Raw genomic sequence first — 25,969 nt, 5'->3', positions numbered from 1 at the left:
TGTCATAATACCTTATGCGCTAGACACATTTACGACTTAGACCGGGAGACGGCTTAACATAATTTCGTAATACGCCTCTCGGATTAAGTCGAATAATCAACCTAAGTCTAAAACCGTTACGTAAAAAATTCAGCTCACAATCGAATTTTCAGTATTTCGAGTTGTAATCATTCGGAGGTCTCCTGCAAAGAATCTCAGGCTCATAGGCTTATCTGGGCTTATCACTGGTTATTTGGGTTATTTTCTATTTTAAAAAGTTTGAGAACAGAAGGCCAATAAAAGAAAAAGAAAATTCATTGAAATCCGTTAATAAACGTTAGAAATAGAATCCTGTCAATTTCGGTATAGTAAAAGTCCAGGTAAAGTGGAGTGAAGTGCGTCAAATGCAATGATCTGCAGGGGAATTTAGTAACAGTATAACAATGCCACATGACAAATTTAAATTGTTTTAATTGGTAAATTCAGAAGAACTGGTCGAATAGCCGATTCATGTCAGTTACTAAGATCTTCATGGAGCTCTTTTCAATGGCCATTCGAATCTCACTGGACTTTAATATTATTCTGTTCTTAAATTCATCATGAAAATTTGTCATGTTACAGAATTTCCCTACTGGACAAGTTATAACCCATCGTTGGAAAGGTCTCGACCTCAGCTTCAACTTTCAATTCGATTGAAATTTGAAAATGGAAGTTCCAAGATATTAAACATAGAATTTTCGAAAATCGATTTTCCGATCAAACGAACCTTCGATTGAATTGTATAAAGTTGGGGTGTTCTGAACAGTTGTAGCATCCAATGAGAGCTTTTCAAAAGACCAAAACATATAATTAAATTCTGATAATTATTACCGGAACTAGGGGGAAGTGTGGCGCCTTTGAAAGTGGGGAACCTTTGAAATCGGGATTTTTCACCTATTTTTAAATAAAATTGAACCTTATCATGATATAATTTAGCTTCTCAATCTGTTTGTGTAGCTAAATTATATCACGATGAGGCTCAATTTTATTTTAAAATAGATGAGAAATCCCAATTTCAAAGGTGTCCCACTTTCAAAGGTGCCCCACTTCCCCCTAGCGTCATTTTAGGATTCTTTTTGACCCCTTCTAGATCAGGTCAAGGGAGTCGGAGGTTCTAGTTTTTTTTGTTAATCAAAATTTATAGACCAAGCTATAACATGCTAAAATTTATGATCTATCCATACCATAAGGGACTAAGTTATTAAGAAAAAAGTGGGGGTATTGCAAAATGACAAAAGGGGAGTGGAGGGATGGATCGGATCGGAGGCAGCCAAAATCTCGAAAACCAAAATCCCGAATATTCAAAATCCTGAAATAAATTAAATTATTTGGAGGATAATGTCTAGAAAATAATTTCCCAAGACACAGAAAATTTCCCTTTGCCTCCAGCAAGTGCGGGTGCAATCGTAAGAGTAGCTATAACACTTTTACGAATTCAGGATTTTGGCTTTCGGGATTTTGGCTTTCGGAATTTTGATCGGGACCAGGATCGGATATGACCAGATCATCTTGATGACTGATGTTGTCCACCCGCTTTGCCGAAAACTAATTATTATCGATACCTCTTTTCGTTCTCTCGTCAGATACTTTTGTACTACGTATAGTAACGGCTAGTCGAAAAAAAAACGGTTTTGGACGAGTACGATATTCGTGATCTATGAGAATCATACAGTGTACATACAAATTTTGAGCCCGATCTGTCGAATTCGCATTTTCACAAAAGCTGAGATTGTAATCTCAGCCAGATATCCAAATCGTCTAAAATTCGTATGGTCATATTAAGTGGATTAATAAAGCATTCACCACATTCACCTAACGACTCCTTTTTAATTCCATTTTTATAACCAATTTTGGGGAGCTCTAAATACCTAGTTCAATCGGGAATGCATCAGTGTATTGAGTCATTAAATGAGAAGGACTTAGAGAAATCCTAAAACTCACTAGCTTGAAGCCTCTTAGCTATCGATATTGCATAAAATGCCTTTGATCTCAACACTCAATCAATAAAACATTAAAAACTGACTTTCTGGGCTTTGGATTTCTTCCTCACGAATTCGTGAAATTCAAAAAAAAAATCTACTTAATAAATCAATTTTGAAAACTTTACATTTAAAATAAAAATGTATATACATATAACCAAATTTGATGCCTAACGAAGAGTTGAGAGACGGTCAAGTAAAAATTAAGGGTTTTATAAATTTGCATAATACCGCTTTCGAAATTTTAGTTTGATTTATAAAGTTTAAACCACATTTGGAAATCATTATGAGACAGTTGTTTTTTAAATGGATCTAACTACAAAATTCCAATTAAAATAAAAAGAGATTTTGAGTGAATCCACCATAATTTCTTTGACTTTTATCGGCACCCAGAAATCAATGTCTCAACTTGCAAATTATTAGCCCACTAACCAGTCTGGCAAAAAGGCAAAAGAATCCAATATCTGGCGAAACATTTAAATAAATTGCCATCAGGTGTGTGTCTCTTAAGGTGGAGACTCTTTTTTTCTCATTTTCTTCCACTCTAAAACCCAGAAGATGACACAGAGTTTCAGCAGTGGAAAAAATGCCAAAAAGATGGACAATATAAATTGGTTTATTGATAAACATACAGACTTTTGGTGAGATAATTTTTTTTTCAGCAAAAGGTTTACGGGCACACAACTTTTAGTGTCGACTCTCAGAATATTAAAAATTCAAAGTGAATGAGCTTTTATTTAGTCAATGGGCTTGGAATTTTGTGTTGGAAAATTTATCAAAGTGACTCACGATGAGACTTTCAGGTGTTTTAACACAAAAAAAAGAAGAGCATCCCTCTGTTTGGAGGATATTGACATAAAGAAATCTTGCCTGGTGGATTCTTGAGAAATCCAAAAGAAGTAAAGAGAACCAATTTTTGGTTATCACCCAAGGAGAAGATGATAGAGTGCTGTTGAGAAGATGCAAGACAGCGAGACTTTTGAACCCATGGGAAGCTTTTAATGATCCATCTTTTGTAAAATTTCCTCACAGGTGTTTAGAAAATTAAAGAAATCTCTCATATATGAGACAATCCTCGGTTAATTAGCTCTTTCGCACAAGAATAAGATAAATCGACGTGATCTCAGTTCTTTTAATAGACAAGAGCACTAAAAATTCTCCATTAAAGATTTTTATGGTGGATCATTTTTCCTCCAAAAAAAAAAATCACCAACAGATCCAATTGTGAGTTAAAAGCTCACACAGAAAATTTTAGAAATATATTTCCTATGGATATAGACATAAATATTATTCGAAATTTCGTGTGTGTGTTTCTCAGAATAAATAATAAATAAATCTTCGCCCTATATTCAATGAAGATCAATCATGAGATGCAAAAGGAAGAAAACTATATCAAACGAATACAATTTCCATCTCATTAAATTTGTCCAAAAAAAGACCAAAGCACCAAAGATATTTACGACGTAGACGCTGAATTTGTCCACAGATGTGGTTTAGTGAAAAAAAAAACATTTATTATTGCTCTTTTTTCCACCTGCGATCGAAATCTTTAATTAAAAGTTTAATAGATTTTAAATCAAAAAGAAATAAGTATAAAAAAAACGCTGCATATTATAAAAAAAGGGATACAAAAACTCCTAAATTCAATGTCATTACACAGCAGTGTGACTTTAAAAGTCGAACTAGTGACATTTCAATTATTCTTTTCTTTAAGATCATAGAAGTTCAAAAAATTTAAAAAAAATCCCCAAATTTATGAAAGACATAGGGGAAATGCTTCTAATTTTGTCCAGTTTCTTATTTTGGACACTTTGAGGATAACATTGGACACTAAAAATAAATTGATTAAAATGATGGATTTTTATTCCAATATTTGATGAATAATGAATTCTATCTAAATATTTGTTCTTTTTGTAATATTTTAACACTAAATACGTTAAAATTTGAATATGATTTGAGTTGAAATTGCTTTGTTGAAAATTCAGTGTGAGCAATTGCTTACGAGAAATATGACAGAACTTCGTGGCTTACTTCAGTCTTATTTAGTTTTGGTGAAGTACTAACAAAGTTTGTTCGCTGTTTTTGAGTGATATTATTGAATATTCATTGAGTATTGTGTTGATTCACGTTACTGATGATTTGTACATTTGACCTGAAGTGAGATTTGCCTTGTGAATTATATTTTTCGTGTGAAAAATGGGAAATTTTTTAAGACATTCACCAGTGAGGTGATGATTCTTATTTTGGACAGGTGTTTTTCTCACGAAATTTCGTGAAGTTTTAGCTTTTGTGATGACTAGGTTGGACAAATGCCTGGAGAAATGAAGGAGCATCATCTCTACGAAAGAGATGTAGCGAGAAAAGCCTTGAAAGGCTCCCGGAAAGCTTAAGGAATGCGCTAATCCGCACGTACTTGGAGTACCGAAGTCAACTCACTTTAATGAATGATATGGAAAGTTTCTGGGCGTCTTGTGACATTCCACGTTTCCCTTACATGACCAGGAAGAGGACTTGGTAAGATTGGTTCATAAAATGAAGAACAATGGGCATCCTGTTGAGGCGGATTATCTGTCCAAATTTACAGACAAGTTGTAAAAATTAATAACCAAGTTGTCCAAAATAAGAGTCAAATTCACCTCTACATATCAATTCATTTTTAAACGTATTAAAACTAATTTTAGTAAAAATGAGATGATAAATAGCTTGCCAAGTTTCTAAACAATCCTTCTGAAAAGAGAGTAACAAGAAAAGTCAATTAGTATTGAAAATATGGCACTTCAAACTTGGGATATCGATGCTTATATGCAGACTGTCCAAAATTATAAGCACTTCCCCTACGTCTAGTCTCATTAAAATAAGACAAAAAACATGTTTTATGTTACAAAAAATTACTTAGAATCGTAATCACAGTATTTATTTGAATTTCTCGAAGAGTTTGACAGCTGTCATCGAAGTGTCATCCAAGTGCGCTAACTTCGGTCGACTCTAGCTTTGAACAAATTCATTTTTTCAATATTATTTTAATTAATTTGACCCATTATAATAATATATTTTAACAGCTAGTCCCATGCCTCAAATTTCTTGAAAAACCTATGTAACAAATCTATTAACATAGAAAAAAATTGATTTGTTCGAAGCTGGAGTCGTCCGAAGGTAGCACGCTTTCCCCTACTTGCCCTATCTACAAAACATCCAAATATAATGTACATTTTTACGTATAATCATACAGTTGTTTTCTCTTTCATTACCAGTAAATAAACCTTTTATTGTATCTACGAGTATTTTTGTAAATTTTCCCTGCAATTCTGAGATAAATTTTTCACCCACCGGTACATCTTTTAGATCAGGAAAAATTTAATAATCAAAATTTTCATCCCTTTCATTCTCAAACGTATTGCACGTGTTTCTCCAACTCTTTCGCACTCAAATCCAAATTTTATTTGTTGTGATGCTTACAAGAAGAATAAGAAGACTACGAAAGAAAGGGATAGACGCATGCAATGCTTTAATAATAATGGCTCCGGCACACCTTTTAGATCAGAAAAATTTCATGAAGTGGAAATTCGAATACCCTTTCTTTCTTACATGTTTTGCATATGACTATCTCATTCTTTCGCATACCAAATTCGATTGAGCAAAATTGAATTTGGAGTCATATTTAATAGAAGAAGAAGAATACGAGAGAATGAGATAGACATATGCAAACACCCCCCTCGGATTTCACAGTTACACCATGAAAGATTTTTTACTCGCTATTTAAAAATTTCCGTTAGTTTTCAAATACCAATAAAGTGCCTGTTCTCAATAAGAGATGTCACTTTTCAGGGTTGTAATTAGGGGTAACACATTTTTGCAAATTTAATTTTATTATAAATATATTTTTTCTCTTGTTTATTTCTCTTTTACATTATAATAGTTATAAAATATATAAAAGAGTCAACTCGTTTTGCCACCGTCTTACTTTTTCCAATTTAGTTAAAAATAAATAATTTTAATGCTTCAAAGCTTTGTTCGGCCTATTTGTAACACAGGCTTTAGAAAGATATTTTAAAATATTTCACATTTTTTTATCTTAACCCATTCCTTACCATGGTATTATACATCAGACGCAAATTGAGTGATTTTAGATGATTTATTCCGGGGCAATTGATATTCGAGTTTCTGTCGGGAATGGATTTTTGGTTACTTTAGTCCTTCAATTACTGGGAAAAAATAGCCCGACAGAGATGGGAATACGTTTTGTCGCTCTTTTCTCGCTACACGTGAAGTCATGCAAAAATTTTGCTCAAAATGGCGGACGGAAAATTCGACATCCCGTCGAATTTGTTAAAATTGGCCTCTTTCCTCTTTCCTGATTTGAATTCTGGTTGCCAATGTGTTTTCTTGGATAGATACTCTATCTAAATCAATAGAGTTTGTAATGAATTAATGAACAGAATTTAAATTCAGTGACCGTTAAGACGTGTGTTTGAGAGCGGCTCCCCGCGCCCCTATAATGGATAAAAATTATTTCTTTTCAAAAAAAAATCATTTATTAGCCTGTAGGAAACTAATCCCAAAATATGAACATTCTATCTCAAGTATTTCTGGTACATTGGCTGAATGAATTAAGTTCGTTTAGGATGAGAAAGAAAACAAAAATATATAGCTTTTTTTAAACTAAGATTATATTTATGACTTTTTCATGTTCATTTGTAACACAGATTAGATATTTTAATAAGACTGGCATATTCAATTCCTTTTTACCAAAATCTTGCTGAATTTTGTTGTATGATTTAAGTTTTTTTTTTAATTTTGAATATTAATACATGTTTTGAGCAAGTGCTCTTGAAAGGAGACATATAGAAAAGTTATTCAGAAAGCAATATTTGCGGCCACCGCCGTCTTAGCGTTGCTGACCAACCTCCAGAGCTAAACGGTGGAAATGCTCCTTCTCAGGTTGTATAAGCCATCTGCATCATTTGCAACAAAAAAAGCTTTCTATCATTCCCAAAATCCATTTTTTACCGCTTGTTACTAATCTATCCAAAACAGGTTCTTTATCGTGACGGTTGTCTTCAATTGTAATCCTCTAGTTGTACATCAAGGCGATCACGATGTTAAACTTAAAAACCCTTAAAGTGAGTTAGACGATGAAGTTTTGAGCGCTCTGATATCCTAGAGTTAAAGAATTTCAGCTCTTCGCGCATTCTCTTTTCTGTATACAATTTTGCAGCCGGCTCAAGGAAATTGTTGAAGTGGGTCTTCTCTTCGATGAAGTGACTCAGATTTTTCTTACTGGAATAATTTTTGAAGCAGTTCATAATGTTGGTGACACAGGTGGCTTCCTTGTATGTTTTGAGAAACTGAGCCCTGCCAATTTGCTTCATTCTTTGGCAAAAGAAATGGTTTCCAAAAACACTCACGTCCTCGACAAGGTTTCTAATAAATGAAGGGTTTGCTTCATGGAAAGCGACGCAAACTTCACAATCCATCTTCATTCGCGACACCAATGTGCCTGCGTCAATATGGACTGTCGACATCTCTTCCTCAAAAACGTCTTCATTAGAAGATTCAGAAATTGGTTCTATGATGACATCATCCTGATCTGAATTACCACTTTGCTCAACCTGTTTCATATTGAAAAACAAAAGCTTTTGCAGTGATTAAATTACGAATGAATACAATAGAGTCTTCCAAATCCGAGGTATTAGAGGTTATAAATGACATTTGTCACCTACGAATTACGAACTATAACCAGCCAACTTTCTCTCAAATATTTGTGGTGATGAATTTCCTTTCAATTTTATACAAAAAACTTAGGAAGCAACACACAAATGTTCCCACATAAGACATGAATCACAGAATTTTAAATTTTGCAATTTGAATTCAACGGGAGTTCGAATTTAAGAGGTTCACATTTGAAAGACTCTACTGTATATACGAAACGGGCTACAGGACCAAATATCTGCATTCATTGTTGATATACTGGCATAATCAGTAGTATGAAGTCAGCGAGGAAATGAAGCATATTTTCCAAAAAATGAACAGGAAGTGGCATGAGTGATAAAATTAATGGATATAACTTCTTTGCAGCATAGAACATTTTAATAATTATGCATAATGAATAAGCCAAAACTTTTACTTTTCTCATTATTATTATTACATTTTTTTGGCACTCAAAGTATATCCTTTATTATAGCTTCTTAGAGAAATAAAAAAATAAACAATATGTATCAAAAGCTTCTAATTTGTAAATAAAATGACTTAATTAGAAATATATAAAAATGGGACTAATACGATATGCTTGAAGAGGCGGAAAACCAGTATTTTACAAAAACTTGTAACATATAAATAATTATATACCTTCATCCCAGACTTAATCTTCAGAGTTGGGATAACTCCTATATGTGGCTTACAGTTGGTGTTTTCGAGGAGATTTCCCATCTGTACACACATTAGGAGCCTCTTCAAGATGGCACGAAATTGATAAACGGTGGGATTCGAGTTGCAGCCAAGTTTCGTCCTAATCTCACCAAAAAAAAACTCGAGGTGATCTTGAAGTAAAGGGTATGTGAGGAATCCTGCAGGGGAAAATTCTTTCATTTTTAGACTCATGGCAGGAAGATTCCTCAAACATGCCCTTAACCCAATAAACCCGGTTTTGATTTGGGATTGGGAGACTGGCTGCAGCTTTTCATGATGCCACACTTGCAGATCTGTGAAATAAGCGGATGCCTCTTCACAGAAATTCATGATTTCTTCCCTGTTGTCATCCAGAATTGGTGCCTTGTACCTGTAAATGAGTTTTAGACAGATGTTATATATAGCAGATTACAAATAATAAAGAATATCGGTTTAATAAGATAATTAAATAAATATTATCGCGAAGAGCCAACGACTTCTAGTAACCCATTTGGGGGCTAACCCCTGCGCAATCCCAAACAAATAATAGGTAGACTAATAAATTGTAACCGGAAATCTGAGTTAATCGAAATTAGATCTTACCCTTTGTGAGAGCAGTTCTGCGTGTTGAGAACATCAAATGCACCATTGCAAATCCGCAAAAAATTTGCGGTGGACTCGCTTCCTACAAACTGTGGCAGTTGAAGCTCATATCTGCAATAATCAATGGCATCAGCCACTGAATTACTCAGCACCTGAACAGCGAGTTCAACGTTCATAGCGTTTTGGGCATACTCGATGTGGGCACTGGTAATTTTATTGCCTTTAATCCGGACTCCGGCACCACTACTTTGTTGATACTCGTGAAGGAGTCGCACGAATCTGAAGTTTATCTCGTTACCATCCCTGTCCACAAACGTATAAGTGGCAAATTTGTTGCGAACCAACTTTAGCATATGGCAGGGGTCGGGGTGGATATAAATTTCTCTCGTGCTGGAATCCACTTCATGTGTAATGGTGTAGTTGCTTTCATCATCCATCGAGAGATCGCAACCAAGTTTTTTCACTGCACTAAAGTTCACTGGGGCACCATCAAACGTGAGCCCCAAAACTTTAACTCCGGATTTCTCGGCAAGTGATATCGCCTCAGATATGAGCTTCGACTTCTCCGGTGCTGCCAGTTTCTTCATGGGAAAATATCCGATGGGAGTTTTCCACTGCATGTCTACAGAGACTAACATGAAGACTAGAGCTTGTGTTGCCTCCTCATCATCACCATCATCTCCGACGACAGCATCATTGTCTGTGCAGGTATCTCCCAGGAAGGAAAATCCGTAGACTTTATTACCGACTATATCGATGTGGCGATGAAGATACATCTCGTCAAACAAAAGTTGACACCAGATTAGACGATTTTCGCTCTCCACATAACTCTGAACTGACTTAAGGGCTTCGTCTGAAAAACCGGGCTCCAAGTCTAGTACTCTCAGCCATCTCAGGATGCTCTCTTCGCAGGGGAGTACATTCTCCAACTCCTTCCTCAGGAATCGATATGCTTTGGGGGATATAAAATGAAGTTGCACGGCAAAATGCTTCAATTCTTCTTCAAATTTTTCATTGAAGAACTCTTTCTGGTCCCTCTCCAGAATGCGTTCTACAATGGAGCGAATCACTCCAGTTAGGGATTCAAGTGAAAAAGAATTTTTACAATTTCCGCAAGATTCAGGAAGGGATTTGTCGCTGGAGGAAGAAAGGTATTCCAGTTTTGCAATCCTTGCATCTCGACGCCTCAGACGCATATCTGCTGCATGGTATTTTTTCTTCCAAAACTCTACCCGTCTTTCCAACTTCAGAATTTTTGCGTTTAATTTTGCAATCTTGACAGCTTCACTTTCATTAACTGAATGAGATTCAATGTCCATGGAGTCCATTATCGAATCACTGGCCGTGTTGCATGGCTCCGACATGTCATCTTCGAATTCAAGCAACTCGACTTCGTCGCAATCATCGTCCATGGCACTGCAGTCGCTGACGGATGATTTTTGGAGTTCCACCATTGTAGCACAGACTTTCGAACTATGACTCCCAATCCCAAGCTGTGTATTGTCATCAAGTAGAGTACCAGAATCTGATTGTGTCTGCCTTAAGTCCTATGATCAGGAAATTTATTTCAGGAATTTCTCAGGAGAATATCTTGTGTAATTGGTACGCAATGAGTGAAATGATATATTTCTCATTTTATGATGCAATTTCACTACATTCTAGTCATTCTATTGATATCTCTAATCTTTGTACTTCGAGCTCGGTAACATTTTAAAGCAAAAACAAAACAATGTAAAGTTATTGAGAAAAATTCAGATTAAAAATAAATAAGATGTTTTTTAGGTAACAGAATGAAAATTTTGCGATAAAATTGCTCATATAAATATAAACCTTTAAGACTCTATAGGATATTACGACGAACAACAAAATGTTTTCAAACCAAAGTGCAGTATATTTTGATTTTCCTATGTTTAATCTTTTAATTAAATAATTTACTGGTAAGACAAGTTTGTTAATTGCAACTTTTACTTTTCTAGACTTATTCTAGTCTATAGAAAAATAAACATAAGTTTAATTTGAAATTTAAAAAATAAACAAAAATTTGCGATAATATATATTTTTGAAATATTTTAAAAACCGGTACATTACCAATTCATTAGCGGTTGAGACCGATGTAGCCGGGTTTAGGATTTCGAGACCTTTCAATTAAATCAAAATTCGACCAATTTGTTTGAGAAATAAACCCCCAAAATCATTGACCTTAATAAATTCAAGATTGCGATTTTTTCTGACTTGGGTGTCTATGGTCGAAATATTCGCCCGGACTAGCTCTGAAATATACCGAAAATGATCCGAATCCGTAGGGCAAAATATAAAGTAAAAACGTAATTTTTTGAAAGGGATGGAGGGGATGGGGGGTGTGAATTTGGTAAATTGAATTTTCTAGAATACATTGATTTCTGGGGGGTCATCGATAACATGAATTTGATATCTCTTGCTGTTTAAAAACTACAGTGCTGTCAATTTAGAAAAGAATGGAATGTATATAAGTACGCTCGTAGCTCTCAAACACAACAAAATATCGTATAAATAAGTTAGAATTATGGATGAACATTCATATTAGTGTAATCTTTGCAATCATCTCTTATTAGAAAAAAAAGCAAAAAAATCAAAACCATGCGATATTATACTAGTAATTTTTCACTTCGATTTCAAGGAAATTCAAGAAAAGTAGCAATTTACTCTACATTTTCTTATTATTTTGAATATAAAATGATATTTATTTAATATAGGAGAAATAAATGTTTATTTATTTTGTCCATGATCTTCTAAAAGAACTAAGAGATTTCTAATCAGAACAACCCTATAGGACATTTGCAATACTGTTCTACGTCCAGGTCTAAGATACCACTTTCTTCCGTCATGAAGAGAAATATGCATAAATTTAACCATAGTATAAAATTACTGAGAAAATTCTCAAAATTTGATAGGTACGTGGTAATTAGTAAGATTTATGTTTTTCTTAATGACATGTTTTTCAACAAAAAAATCAGCAACAAATATTATATAAACTACTATATGTGGAGCTCAGAGGCAAAATGACACATATCCTATGCTTTAGCCATAGGATATGTGTCATTTTGCCTCTGAGATCCACATATAAAATTAGTTATAAATCTTTATATATCTTTACATTTATCTTATTCAATAAAATTTCTGCTAATTTTGTGCAATAAGGAAAAAATGTTACTTACAATCGGAAGAGCAGTTGGATCCAAAAAATGCACATATTTGAAGCGCTGCGTTTTAGAAGCATTTTTCTGTTTGATATCTTCTTGCCTGAAGTGCATGCTGCAAACGTACTTATCCTTCCCTACAAGGGACATAGAGAGCTCTAGACGTGTAGCCCAAATTTCCCGAACCTGCGAGTTACTTGGAAATCTAAAAAAAAAATAATAATTCCAAAACAAAATTGCAAAAATACAAGTCAGAGATATTCTTTAGCATATTTTCTTTTAACACACTTTCCACTTGTTTCTAATCTTTTGTTTAAATTAATTTCTTTATTTAAAAAAAAATGAAGAAATGTGCAATATAGCCTCTTCGTCAATTCACCAAACCTAAATACACGAATATTGAGTTGGTTTTTATTCGAAAACTCATTTTCTATAAGCTCAAAGAATTTTTTCACTGATTTAAAAAAAGCAATAGAAGATGTTTTTCGCAAGACAAAATTACCCCTAAATACTATCCTGTCGAATATGCTGGTTGGGAAGATTTTCACCGTAAGCACATTTTTCAGATTTTTTTTCCATTCATCTTAATCGCCGCTTAGAACAAATTACACCCCCACGCATTCACAATTAAATAAGCTTTCACTCACTATTTTTCACTAAAATTGCTGCGTCAAAAGAAAGAAGAAAATTGTAACTTACCTGTGGAAGGTCACCCCATTGGGATTTCGGTGCTTAGAGTTGAAGCAATTTGAGACGGCGCACTTCATTTTACACACGTTTCACTGCACGAATATTTTCATACACACTCAGTAATCACTGGAAATTATATTTTTCTACCACTTGCTGATTTTTTCACTTGTTTTATTCACAAAACTCTGGACCTTCCCAATAAAATAAAAACACAACAATGCGGCGATTGTCAAGCGGTTATGGACTTGACCGCGGCGTGTCGCTCGCGTCATGCCTTCATGGTGCAAATTTGAATTCTCTATAGAAATTTGGCCAAAATAACGAACATTCCAGGGGGGTGTATGCAAAGCATGTGAGAAAGAAAGGAATTCGAATTTGGACTTCATGAAATTTTCCTGATCTAAAAAAATGTCTAAAAAAAGAGCCATAATAAAAGCCTGATCTAAAAAAGAGCCATAAGGGTTGAAATTTTGGTTTTCAAAAAAAATGCCGTATCTAAAAAGCTGTCCCCAGATGCACTAAGTTTTAAATTCAATTCAATTCAATTCAATTTATTTATTATTTAATTTATTTAAATATTTGAATAAACTAATAAAATTTGATTCGTGTTCTCTGATGAAGATATTTTATTTTAAATTACATAAAAAAAATTCTTTAGCCGACAATATTAAAACAAACTTTGCAATATGATAGACTAGTCGATGGGATTTTTAACTTTGCAGAAATATTATTCATTTTTCTCATTTTAATCTGAATTCTCGTTATGAAAAAAACTTACAGACATTTATGAATAGAAATTTTCTTTAGAAGAATTGCTTGGCATCCGAGAAACAATTTCTTTTCAGTTTCTTCATGTAATCGTTTAAAAATGATGAAGTGTTACTAATTTTTGTAAACTTGGATATCGTTTTTATTACTGTCCATTTTTAAAAATGGAATATGATTAATTTGAGTACAATTGTCTCCCAAATGCTATGCAATTCCTTATAAGAAAATTTCTACACTAAGAAAAACAAGAGGGTTCGATTAACATTTCTTCTTCCTCGAAACTTTAACATTTTTTAGGTGTAAAAATATATCAACATTTTTTAATGTTAATTTTACACCTTTTTAAGGGTAAAATTAACATGAAAAAGGGTAACTTTAACCCATTTACACCAATTTAGGATCAATACTACAGGGTAAAATTAACATTTAAAGAATGTTATTTTAACTTTTTCGTTTTTCTCTCAGTGTATGCACAAATGTTTATGGCTTTGTTTATAATAAGAATGTTCCCTTATGCCAAGCGTACAATAAATTTAACTTGTAAACAAATTTTTGACATTTCTTATAAGAGTGAGAGAGATATTGAAATATCAAAAATATGATTACAAAGCAAGTTATTGTGCGCTGGGCATTATGTCTAGTGCACAATGACTTTTGTTTTATAAACATGCTGTTGAGATTCCAATGAGAATGACACAGATCTAGATCTAATCATCTCGTTCACTCACTTAGAAAATTTGTAAACATGTTTTCGGAACTCCCTACAAGAGTAAGCGAGATGACTTGCTCTGGATTTCATTCACTTACACAGAAATATTAAAAACATATTTACAGAGCAAAAGTTGTTGTACTCTGGGTATGAGATTTAATAATATAATAATAATGTATATATTTAGATCACGAAAATTTACAAAAATGTTTTGTAAACACATTTTCGAACCTTCATATGAAAAGAAGCGAGATAACTAGATCTAGATTTCATTTCCTTTCCATGAAATGTCAAAAAACATGTTGACAAAAGTCATTGTGCGTCCGACATTATGTCCAACGCACAATACCTTTTATTTTGTGAGTATTTTAGACATTTCGAGCAGAGTGAATGAAATCTATAGTCACCTCGCTTACTCTCATTGATATGTCACAAATATGTTTACATAACAAAACTTATTGTGCGTTGGGCATTATGTCCAACGCACAATAACTTTTGTTTGTAAATATGTTTTTAGAATTTCCTATGAGAGAGACCGAGATGACTAGATCTACATTTCATTTACCCTCATAGGAAATTTTAAAAACATGTTTACAAACAATAGTTATTGTGCGATGAGCATTATGTCCAGCGCACAATAACATTTGTTTGTAAATATGTTTTCAAAATTTCCTATAAGAGCGAGTGAGATCACTAGATCTAGGTTTCATTCACTCTCACTGAAATATTAAAAACATGTTTACAAAACAAAAGTTATTGTGCGCTAGGCATTATGACCAAAGCACAATAACTTTTGTTTTGTAAATATGTTTTTGACTTTTCAGCAAGAGTGAAAGAGATATAAATCTAGTCATCTTGCTCACTCTCGTATGAAATTTGTTTACAAACAATAGTTATTGTGCGCTGGGCAATAAGCATTAGTTATTGTCTATTGGGTAAATGTTTATGTTATTGAAAACTATTTAAGTAAACTAAAATCAAATGTCGTAAAAGTTGTTTGTGTTTTAAATCAAATTGTTTGATGATGCCGTTATCGTCTTATGGAAGGTTCACCAAAACTAAAAATTGCTATCTCTCATCGTTTGAGCTATAAAACTTCCAACACACAGACAATTCTCTCTAAATCATTATTTATTCGATAAATTGCAGTTAATAAAAAATCACAAAAGCTTAAGAAAATGCAGCATAAAGATTAATCATGATTGCGGGAAACGTATCGTTTGTTTTTTTTTTATTTTATAAAAGAAAAACGAAAAGAGACAGAAAATTATAACCACCTGAGGAGATGAGCATTGAGCAATAAAACCAAAGCAAGAATATAAAATTAAGAATAAATCCAAGAGAATCGCGGAAAGATATGAATGCTGAGAGAGGTCTCTGAGAATGAACCATCTGGTGATATTTGGAAACCTCCTCATCTCTCTCTCACACAAATCTTGCATGACCGGTAAAACTTCCCTCCTTTTGCTCGCGAAAACTCATATTGGACTCTGGTATCATGTCTCTGATCTGTCTGCCTGCTAGAACATATATAATATTCTCTCGCAAATTTGCTAACCGATCGATTCCGCCAGTATAAAAGGCAATCGTCACCAAGTGGCTGATCGCAATAGACTTCCAGGCGTCTTCGCGAGTGAGTAATAAAAAGTTCGGAGAAGATCTTTTTTTTTTCTTTCAAGTCACTTCTAGCGACTTTTTATATAGCACCGTCTTAGCGCTTATCGCTTATTGTCTTTTCTCTACGATCACTCAATTAGTTGGTCAAACAAATCTGACAATTAGCAAATAATATATTATCTTTGCGCGCAATCGTCGAAGCAGTGGAAAAATTGTGTTTTTTTTTTAAATTTAGTCATAAAGTCATATTTTTGAAAAAATGATGTTCATAGTCAAGATCGCGATCCTCATAACAATTTTCTCAAAGGAATCTACAGCCTGTCGAAATGCACGATTAATGAGTAAGTAATTCGTTTGTGAATATCTTTTTTTTAAATACAAAAATTGTGATTTTCTTATCTTTGTGTCTTCTTATTTTGTCTCATCTGTTTCTTCTCACGCGATCATATTACTCAAAAAAAGGTTAAACAGTGCTTTAAAAGTAGAATCTTGTGGTTGCCACGCGAATAAATTACATACTAAATCAGACCATCTTTCGATATTCATGTATTCGGATATTTAAATTAAATTCGTGAATATATATCTCTTCGTCTTCTTTTTTGATCAAATTAGCAAATTAATTGCTTGTTCATCTGCTGTGAAGTATAATATATATATTTTTTTGAGAACAGAACACATTTATCAAAATATTCTTTTTGCATTGTAAAAAAGGTTTTTCATGGAAATTCATCCGACTTTTCATATCAAATTACAATTAATGATACAGGAAAAAACAATAAAACATGAGATCGAAACCAATGTTTTAACGTTAGTTAGTTTTTTTGTCATAGGAATTTCCTAATAAAGATCTTAGGTAGATAGTCTTGAGAATACTTGTAAGATTGAAGCTTCCTCATTTGACCCTTGAATTTGACATTCAAATTGTTAATTATTTTGTCAATACATTTTTTAGCCTTATAAATAACAATAAATCACTAACAATACCTTTTCTAAATTACGCCTGAACTTCAAATTTTTCAATTTGACCTTTCATTTGATATTCTCGACAATTTCCATTTAATTTAATGCAATCAATTTAAATTAACCAAACTCACAAGATACAAGAAAATCTCTAAAAATAACTATTGGAAATATTTAGCAACAGTTGTGAGAAAAAAACCAATTTTCTGAATGAAGACATTTAACTATTTTGCATTCATTAGCAAGTAGAGATTATCAAGCCATTATAACTCCAATGTGAGAAACCATTTAGTTGAGAACAAGAACTCCACTCATACCATTTTTTCTTCTCCTCCCAAATACAATATTTAAAAACATTAAATTTATGCGATCACAGTTTGATTTCTTCCAATATGATGTGTGAAATACAATAAAAAAATATTAAGTGCCTCTCATTTTGATATTAATAGGAAAGAGATCGTCTAACACTTGATTGCGGTTTGGTTATAAAATAAATTTTAAATATTGCGATCGTTTAACCGAAGGTCCCAAAATCGGCATCGCAACAAGTGTCATTAACTCCAGGGGCGAGTTTTCAAGTCCACTTCCAAAAGTGATAAGAGAATATATATTTCGTTAAGAGTGTAACAGAAAGAAAGAAAACCGAACAAAACGAGCACAAATAAAAAGAAATTGATTAAGGGAAGTGTCCTTAAAATTTATGAGCACTCGAGTTTTTTTTTTGCTGCTCTGTGACAGAATCAAAATAATAAATTTCATTGAGATTCATTGTCACATCACAGCAAAAAAAAAAAGATGAGAAGAGTCTTTCGAGTTATGCTAATGATCAGAGTCACTTTTTTTTCATCATTCGTGTGATTATTTAATTTTTAAATTTATATACGTACATATATGCCAAAGCTGAAACCATAATTAGCGTCCCTCTTCAACCACCCAGTATTTTCAGAAACTTTTTTCTTTGACCATTTTACTCCTAACAATCACACGGCTAAAAGAAGCGTGGCAAATTTGCATAAAGTAAATTTATGTTCAAGCTAAACATTATGTGAAATGTGATTCTCTCTTCAAATTCGCGTTTTTTTTTCTTAAATCTTCTCTCTTCTTTTTGTAAACCAATAGAAAGAAAATCTCAAAAACTCATTCACACAAAATTTTAAAGTCAAAGCGGTCAATTTTGTAATTCTGAGTCGCGCTTCCACTCTTTTCCTCCATTTAGTCACATTGGCTAATCATGGTCATTTTTGCAGTCAGAGTTGATTTTCTAATATCTAGAATACTACAGATAAAGATTTTAATTGAAAAAAAACCATATGGAGCACGTAAATCCATTAAGTGGTAGAGCCCTTGTTCTAGGATGCAAGTATCCTTCGTTCAAACCCCCTTTAGCGGTATTAGAACATTTTCTGTGAACAAAATATAGGGGAAGGCTTAGAGGATTCGCACACACTCTGGCTTTGAACACTTAATTTTTTCAGGAAATGCGTGAATTAAGACTGGCTATTAAAGTAATAGCTATTGGGTTAGATTCATTAAAAGAATCAGAAAAATATGAAGTATTTGAAGCAGGGGCATGACATTTCCTATGTTTCCCATATGTTTCTAGCGAGCCGAAAAAACTTTTGAGTTTATTAGCTGTTTTCTGTCATTGTAGAATGAATAAGCAAAAAATACTAATACAAAATAAAAGCCAATTTAATAACGAATAGGCAACCGAAAACCCTAAATTGGCAACCTACTTGATTTTGGAGATATCTCGTGAAATGTGTACGAAAACAGGGAAAAAATTAGACTAAAACCGGTCGCATTTTTCAGAGGGGTTTGAAGCCAAAGCCTATACGAAGCCTACAAACTTTCCCCTACTCGAATCGTATCCAGTAGCTTTACTACAACTAGTTCCATTCCATTATTTTTATTAAAATTTATATTTATTACAAAATTAATAAATTTTAAATTATTTTATTGATATTTAAGATTTGATAAAATTTATGGGTGCCATGATAGAAAGTTTAACTAAGAAAGTTTAAGTAAGATGGGATAATTGAGAGTCATGTCCATTTTAGGACCCAAATAGACTTAGGTCGATCCTCGAGAATATTTAGCCTCTGTAAATTCTAGCACTAATGGTTTAGGTAAAAGAAATTTATGCGAAGGACTTTTAATCGATGATCCGAAGCCATCAACATATGACAGTTTAGGATAAATCCTTACGTGTACTGTCAAATTTTAAAGGCTAAATATTCTTGTGGATCACCCCGAGTCTATTTTGGCCCTTAGAATTTTGAGATTTTCTCACAGTTTGAGGTGATCAAGGAGAAAAAGAAAACCACGAAGAAGTACAAGACTTTACAATCAAAAGCACTTCTTCGTTGTTTTTTTTTCCTTTTGCCATCTTAAACTGCTAAGAAATATCAAAATTCCAAATTACCCCATCTTACCCTGGAGTACTCTCTCTATGATCCAAGTATCTCGAGTTCAAATCTCCCTTTTCGTCACTAGGATTTTTCTGGATTTAAAGGTGTTTGAATTGTACTGCATTTGACTCCATAGGGCAGACCTGTGCTCGTTAAAAGTCGTGTAATATCGGAAATTTTGTGTTGATAATTTTAATGGAAATTACAGATAGCCATACTGTTAACACAAATCCCTCTCATTCACGGTGCCATGATAAATATTTTTGCGCCAAAAAGATATAACAAACGTAAAAACTCATATAGATGTCTTTCTTGATATTTTTTGTCGGAAGACGGATAGCTGTTCACTACACATCCTTTTACTTGAATCTTGCAGAAATACAGAGAAATTAAATACAAATATCCACTTCAATTGGAAAGTTCTTAAATCACGCGCAATTCAACTATGAGAGAGAGATAGAGACACAAATACCTCACTTGACAAACGTCTGGCGGCGCTGCGGTTGCAAAAAATATCTGAAATGCGACAAAATATTTTCTTTTCTATTTTATCCTTATTAGCAGGTCGTGTCCCTTCTTGTAATATGTACTTTTGCATTACTTATTAACCAAAATAGTGTTGTGCAAAAGGGTTTTTCTCAAGCCTATCCTGAATTTTGGGACAGCTCAAAAGAATATTAGTCTTCCAGCCCAAAATTTCATCCCAATGTTTTTGTTGTAATATCGACAATTATTCACAATTAGCCCAATTAACTGTATTCAACTAAATTATTAAAACGATTTTTTTTGTGAAAATGACTTAACTTTAAGGAATTAAACAATTTTCACATTAAAAAATCTCTCATTTCCTTTACGTAAATTTTCGCGGCATTTCGAAGAATGCTAACAGGCACCACCAAATTCACTTCGGCTTTTCTTTTAGCTCAGGCCTGCCATAGGGCATAATGAATGTCCTTTCGGAACATCCATCGTTGTTTTTGTTATCTTCTCGCTTAAGATAAGGCTTTGTTCCTCTATGGAACTTTTGCCATTATTATTATTATTATCATACATAACGAACAACAAAATAACTAATAATAATAAATAAAAATTAATAAATTCTGCTTTTTCCCTTTCACACTATGCGTCCTCTGCCGACTTAATAAGTTGTACAGGCTTCAGACGAGGGCCTTAGCCCAGTTCCCGAAAGTTTTGAATTTCTAAATAACAAGAAATTATAGTATATTTTTCAAAAGTTCGAAAGATCATTTGACCTTTTAAGAAATCAGAGCAATTAAGCAAAATAGAGAAACCTTAGGCCTATGTCCGCACTACAGCAACATTAGATTGAAAACCAAAACCAACTTTCAAAGCAAAATAACGCAAAACCAGTTGCAGTTTTCCCACGGTTGCAAAATGAAAAGTTTACAACTTTATTGCCAAATAGAGATTAAAATATTCCAGTATCCTTTGAGAAAACTTTCTCAATTAAACTATAAGAGAGATAAATCTTTAATTTTCATGCGATCATCAACTCTGTGACCACTACCCATTTCTGTCTCATTGGCTTCCTCATAAATTTTCTCATATTGTCGCTCCTGTCCATTAAGAAAATGTCGTGTGCCACGTGTTTATTGTGAGAATTTGACATTTTTCCGCTCTTCCACCCATCATTATAGAGACCGGGGTGACTGAACAGGAGAAGTATGATATTCTGGAGACACACAATCGCCTACGCCAATCCGTAGCAATGGGGCAAGTGCGTGGTCAACCAGGTGCTGAGAACATGATGGAAATGAAATGGGACAGTGAATTGGCGGCCAAAGCACAGCAGTGGGCAGATCAGTGCACCTTTGAACACGATCCCAGTCGTTATCTGAGTAAGTTTTCACCGTAGAGAAATAGACCTTAGCAACAGAATCCACTAACATCTCAATAATTTATCTCACTTAGATCGCTTCACAATGGGACAGAATCTAGCTATTATGTGGAGTACAGAACCACTAGGAGAGCACGAAGGGGACTTCCCATCCCGTATTCAAAACTGGTTCAACGAGGTGAACGATTATGGATGGGGATCTTCATGGTCACCTAAAACAGGACACTATTCACAGCTGGTTTGGGGCGAAACAAATCTAGTGGGGTGTGGTTTCTCGTCTTACTACGATGGATACAAGTACAACAAACTATGGGTCTGCAATTATGGACCAGGGTAAGTTCACTTTATTCTCCAAACTATACAAAGTCCTCAACTTATTCAGCCCTATTTGAATTTTCAGAGGTAATGTAGTCGGAGTGGATCCCTACTCAACTGGAAGTCCAGCCTGTCACAATTTCGGACTTTCCTCATCAAGTCGCTACCCTGGTCTCTGTACTGATGCTCCAACAATCCAAACAATTACCTATCAAGCACCACAACAGAACTACATCACTGACTACAATAATGTCAAATATACAGCACCCCATAAGGCCGAATATACCAGAGTGACTTACAACAAACCCCAAAAGAGTTCATTCACCAACCAATTCGCAGCAGATTACGCATGGTCACAGCCCCAAACCCACCAATACTATCAGGAGCCAGAAACTCAAGTTTATGTTGAGGAGAAGCCAGCCCACAATGCCTTTGCTTCCTTTGAACCCCCAAGGAACACCAAGAGTGATCGTAACAATGCTTTACTCACTTACAATTGGGATGCTTTTTTCAATTGAAATTAACACAAAGGGATATGTTCTAAGATTAAGCTAGGCTCTAATACTTAATTAGAATTCTTAAAAAATTGTACTTTTAGCATGATTAAGGCAGAAAACGACTGGATAACTATTAAGGAATTTTATACAAATTTTATATACACTTTTTTGTATGACACAAGATAATAAACCATTTTTGCTGGTTCATAAGATAGAGAGATTACTTTTTACTGATTAAAATGATATTGTATGATAAACTACATCATATAATTAGGTTTGTATGACTGCACTTATAAGAAATGGTTAATGACGAATGTTGTTCAAGATAACACTCCATAGAGGTAAGTTCATTTTTGGACTTAAAATTAAAGAAGTTATTTAAATTAAGTACTTAATATGTCATCCGGAAAAGATAAAGAATTCCGAATATACTTTTTAGAAGGAACAGAACAGATACTATGACCCTTGTAAGTCTAAACTTATTGTACCTTTTGAAGATTACATGAAGTTCTAAAAAAGATTATTATTCTTCAAAAGTGTTATACAATACAAACATCGAGTAAGCCTAAGACCGTTTCCACACTAGAGGTTTAGCCTAGTTTCCGAACGACTCAAAAAAGTAAATATTTAGAAACCAATTTAATTTGTGTTTTTGATTCAAATAGATTAATTCCCCTTAATAGTCCATTTTTAAGTCAAAATTTTCCAAAAATTTTCGACTGATAAGTATTCAGAGAAGTTAAACCTTATAGCTGAGCCTTAGATCTGAAGCCCGTATAAGCCTACGGGTTATAGCTGAAATTCTTTACAATCTCAGCATCCGTGGTTCGATGTGAAATGCGACCTCGTCAGATTGGGCTCAAAATTTGTATGTACACTTTTTCACTCTAATAGATCACGAATATCATACCCGCCAAAAACCGATTTTCATGGTGAGCCGGTCTTCCAGCTGACCGATTCTACGTACAGTACAAACGCTTCTGGTGCAAATACGGAAAGAGGTATCAACAAACGATGTGCGCCAAAGGTTAAATATCGTGTGGAGGATATCAGATCCATCCCCCCCACCCCACTCGCTTCCGGTATTTCAGAACATCATCAAATTATGTTTTCTCAGTAACTCAGTCCTTAGCGTTCACAAATTTTAGAATGTTATAGCTGGGCCTAAGTTTTCGGTAAAAAATAAACTAGCCCCCCCCCCCCCCCCCCACAACTGATCTGACCCATGCTATAAGGAGTCAAAAATTTAATCTTAAAATGCCCATATCCTCGGATCTAATTGTCAGAATTTGAAAATTTTGGTGTTTCAAAAAATTCTCACTAAATGCTACAACTCTTCTGACACCCCATTTTTATCCGAAAAAGCGATTTTCTATAACTCGATCTCGAATATCTCGGAACTTTGATTTTCAATTTTGATGAAGTTTTAGTATGTTGTAAGCTGGGGTCAAGAGCTTTGCAGTCGCTTTACTCTAACCCGAGCTATAACAGAAAATAACTTGACCGGAATAGGTCAAGACCGGACTTCGAAGTTTGTGAAGCGATTTCGATTAAGTTTTAGTATTTTGTATCGGAGATCGAGATTTTTCTGACAAGGTCTCCACTCCACCCCGCTGTATTCCGACCCGATCCTTACTATACTGGAATTGACCGGACTCTATCTCTAATCTTTATTAACCGATTTCAATGAACCTTTTTTTCGTTGGCATTCCGTACTCAAACTCAAACTATTTAAAAACATAACTGGTGATAAATTTTATTCATTTCGGCCGCCAAGAGCAGTTTGCTTAACGCGATTAGCGATTTTCTACCCAACAAATACGAAATATTTTGCACATAATGAATACGATCATAGACAAGACAGTATTTATCGTCAGAGAAATTAAGGTCTTAAGATTAGTTTATTCTACTGACAGAAAAATTTTCAATGAAAAATATTCATGGATATAATCTAAATCTTGATGTGTCATTAAGTACATTAATAAATGAAAAATATATTTTACAGACCTCCTATAAAAAATTCCAGAACTACGATTTAAAAACTTAAAAAATATACAATTAATTCACAAACTTTTCTCTTAAATATCAACATACTGAGAGTCCAGATATTATTTCTGTTATTAAGACACTCCAGAATCCAGAATCATTTAATTATCAAGCATATTCTTTCGTAAGTGTATCTGCATATTTCTGCAAAATTTTACGTGTATTTAAAATCTTAATCTCCACGAGGGGCAATAAATTATCAGTATAATCGGCAAAATGAGATTTTAAAAGCTTCCATGTTTCACGAAAAGGTGAAGATCTTTAAAATACAAGATCAGAAGATAAAATTTTACTTTTTCGAAAATGAGATTGAGTTGCACGTGGAAATATTCCAAATTCTCTTCTCATGACTTGTGCACGAGACACATTTTGTTGATGAGCAAAAAAAATAATCCATTTTGGGACAATTTAAATAAATCAATTATAAAATGTTAATCAGGGGAACCGATTAAGAAACCATTAAGTCTGCACATTTATTTCTGAGCTTTATAATAAAGCGTGTGCAGATTGAACGATAAATATAACTATTTAAAGAGACTGTTTGTGGTTAATAAATATGTTTTTATACCATTTAGAATGATGGACTGGACACGTTTTCTCGTGTGAATAATAATATAGTTTGTTGTGATTAGTCTTAATTCTGGAATGAAGATTTTACGATGATCGTTATTACTAATTACTGTATAATATTTTGAGCCATTTACTTAAATAAAATTTTAAAAAAAATTAATTGAAAGCCTAAATCCTCACTAAACTTGCATTTCATGCGATAACTTTTTCAGACAATTAGAGAAATGTTTCAAGTAACATTATTTTTATTACAAGATACGAAAGACGATTCCTACAAGGTTTAAGTTTAGAGCTCAAGGGCATTTACCGTGTACGTTAAAAATTCAACAAAACCCTTTTTCAGTGCAAATTTCTGATCCTAATTTTTAACATTCTAAGTATATTAACCCATTCAGTCAATGTACTATAAATAAATGACATAAAATATCCATATTTAAAAAAAAAATCCTTTAAGATTAATAGATGATTTTTTGATAAAAAAAAAGAAAAAAAATCTATTATGGGGACGCGGGGAGCCGTTGTTAAACACGCGTCACTGAATTTAAATTATTTACATTAATTAATTAAAAACTCCATTGATTTAGTAACTATTCAAGAAAACAAATTGGCAACCAAAATTCGAATCAAGAAAGAGAGAGGATAAAGGCTAATTTTAACAAATGCGACCGGATATTCCTTCCGTTTTCTTAAAAAAGATAATTTTTAAGAAGACAAAACACCTGCTCACAAAGGCGGTTTCGATAAAGTCGAAATTCAGAGATCCGAATTATGAATTCCTTGGTCATCCAGCGTATTTGCTGGAATTGACCTCCAGACACTTTTATTTGTCCAGAAACGTAAAGAAATTTTGTACAAAATAAGTAGTAAATAAGACTAGTCAATAAGACTCTCGCTTATCCGTGAGCTCTTCGTCTTGGTGGCATAAAATAATCTACGAGAATTTTCAAAATTTTGGTGACAAATGGTTCAGGTTTTGGAGGTTTTGTTAATGCAAGTGTGCTCTAATTTACGGTGATTCTTTCTAATCTTTCTAATTTACTAAGTAAACAAAAAAAATCGTTGGATTTCAAAAGATTTGATATTTATCAATCTCTTAATCCGTATGCCATTTCGGTCCAGCAGATCATCTAGAAACCCACTTTCCATGCGGTTTAAAATTATTAGTTGAACATTGGGTCAAGTACATTGAAGTTATAGAAGATTATTTAATTAAAAAAAATAGTTTTGGAATTATGATTTTTTTCTTTTATGTCTTTTACACGAACTTTTCATACAATCGCCTCAATTCTGAGACCAAAATCAAGATCAAAATTTCAAGCTGTCAAATATTTCCAAAATCAAGATTTCGTATTCTGACGCGAAGTATTT

At 33.6% G+C, this 25,969-nt stretch overlaps 2 protein-coding genes across 2 annotated transcripts in view; one reads left to right on the top strand and one right to left on the bottom strand.

Annotated features, from left to right (window-relative positions):
- The window catches only part of LOC129802720 (AP-3 complex subunit beta-1), a 39,171-nt gene that overhangs the window by 11,515 nt on the left and 1,687 nt on the right, over positions 1 to 25,969 (bottom strand). The window lies entirely within an intron of this gene.
- On the top strand, positions 15,840 to 22,199 carry LOC129802723 (venom allergen 5-like). Its single transcript, XM_055848759.1, has 4 exons — positions 15,840 to 16,285; positions 20,974 to 21,174; positions 21,248 to 21,506; positions 21,574 to 22,199. The coding sequence occupies exons 1-4, from the start codon at positions 16,204 to 16,206 to the stop codon at positions 22,004 to 22,006; spliced, it is 975 nt and encodes a 324-aa protein (XP_055704734.1). The 5' UTR covers positions 15,840 to 16,203; the 3' UTR covers positions 22,007 to 22,199.

This window comes from Phlebotomus papatasi, chromosome 2 (genome assembly GCF_024763615.1).
Source record: "Phlebotomus papatasi isolate M1 chromosome 2, Ppap_2.1, whole genome shotgun sequence".
NCBI lineage: Eukaryota > Metazoa > Arthropoda > Insecta > Diptera > Psychodidae > Phlebotomus > Phlebotomus papatasi.
The sequence above is the reverse complement of the archived record's forward strand: the minus strand, read 5'-3'. Positions and strand labels throughout refer to the sequence as shown.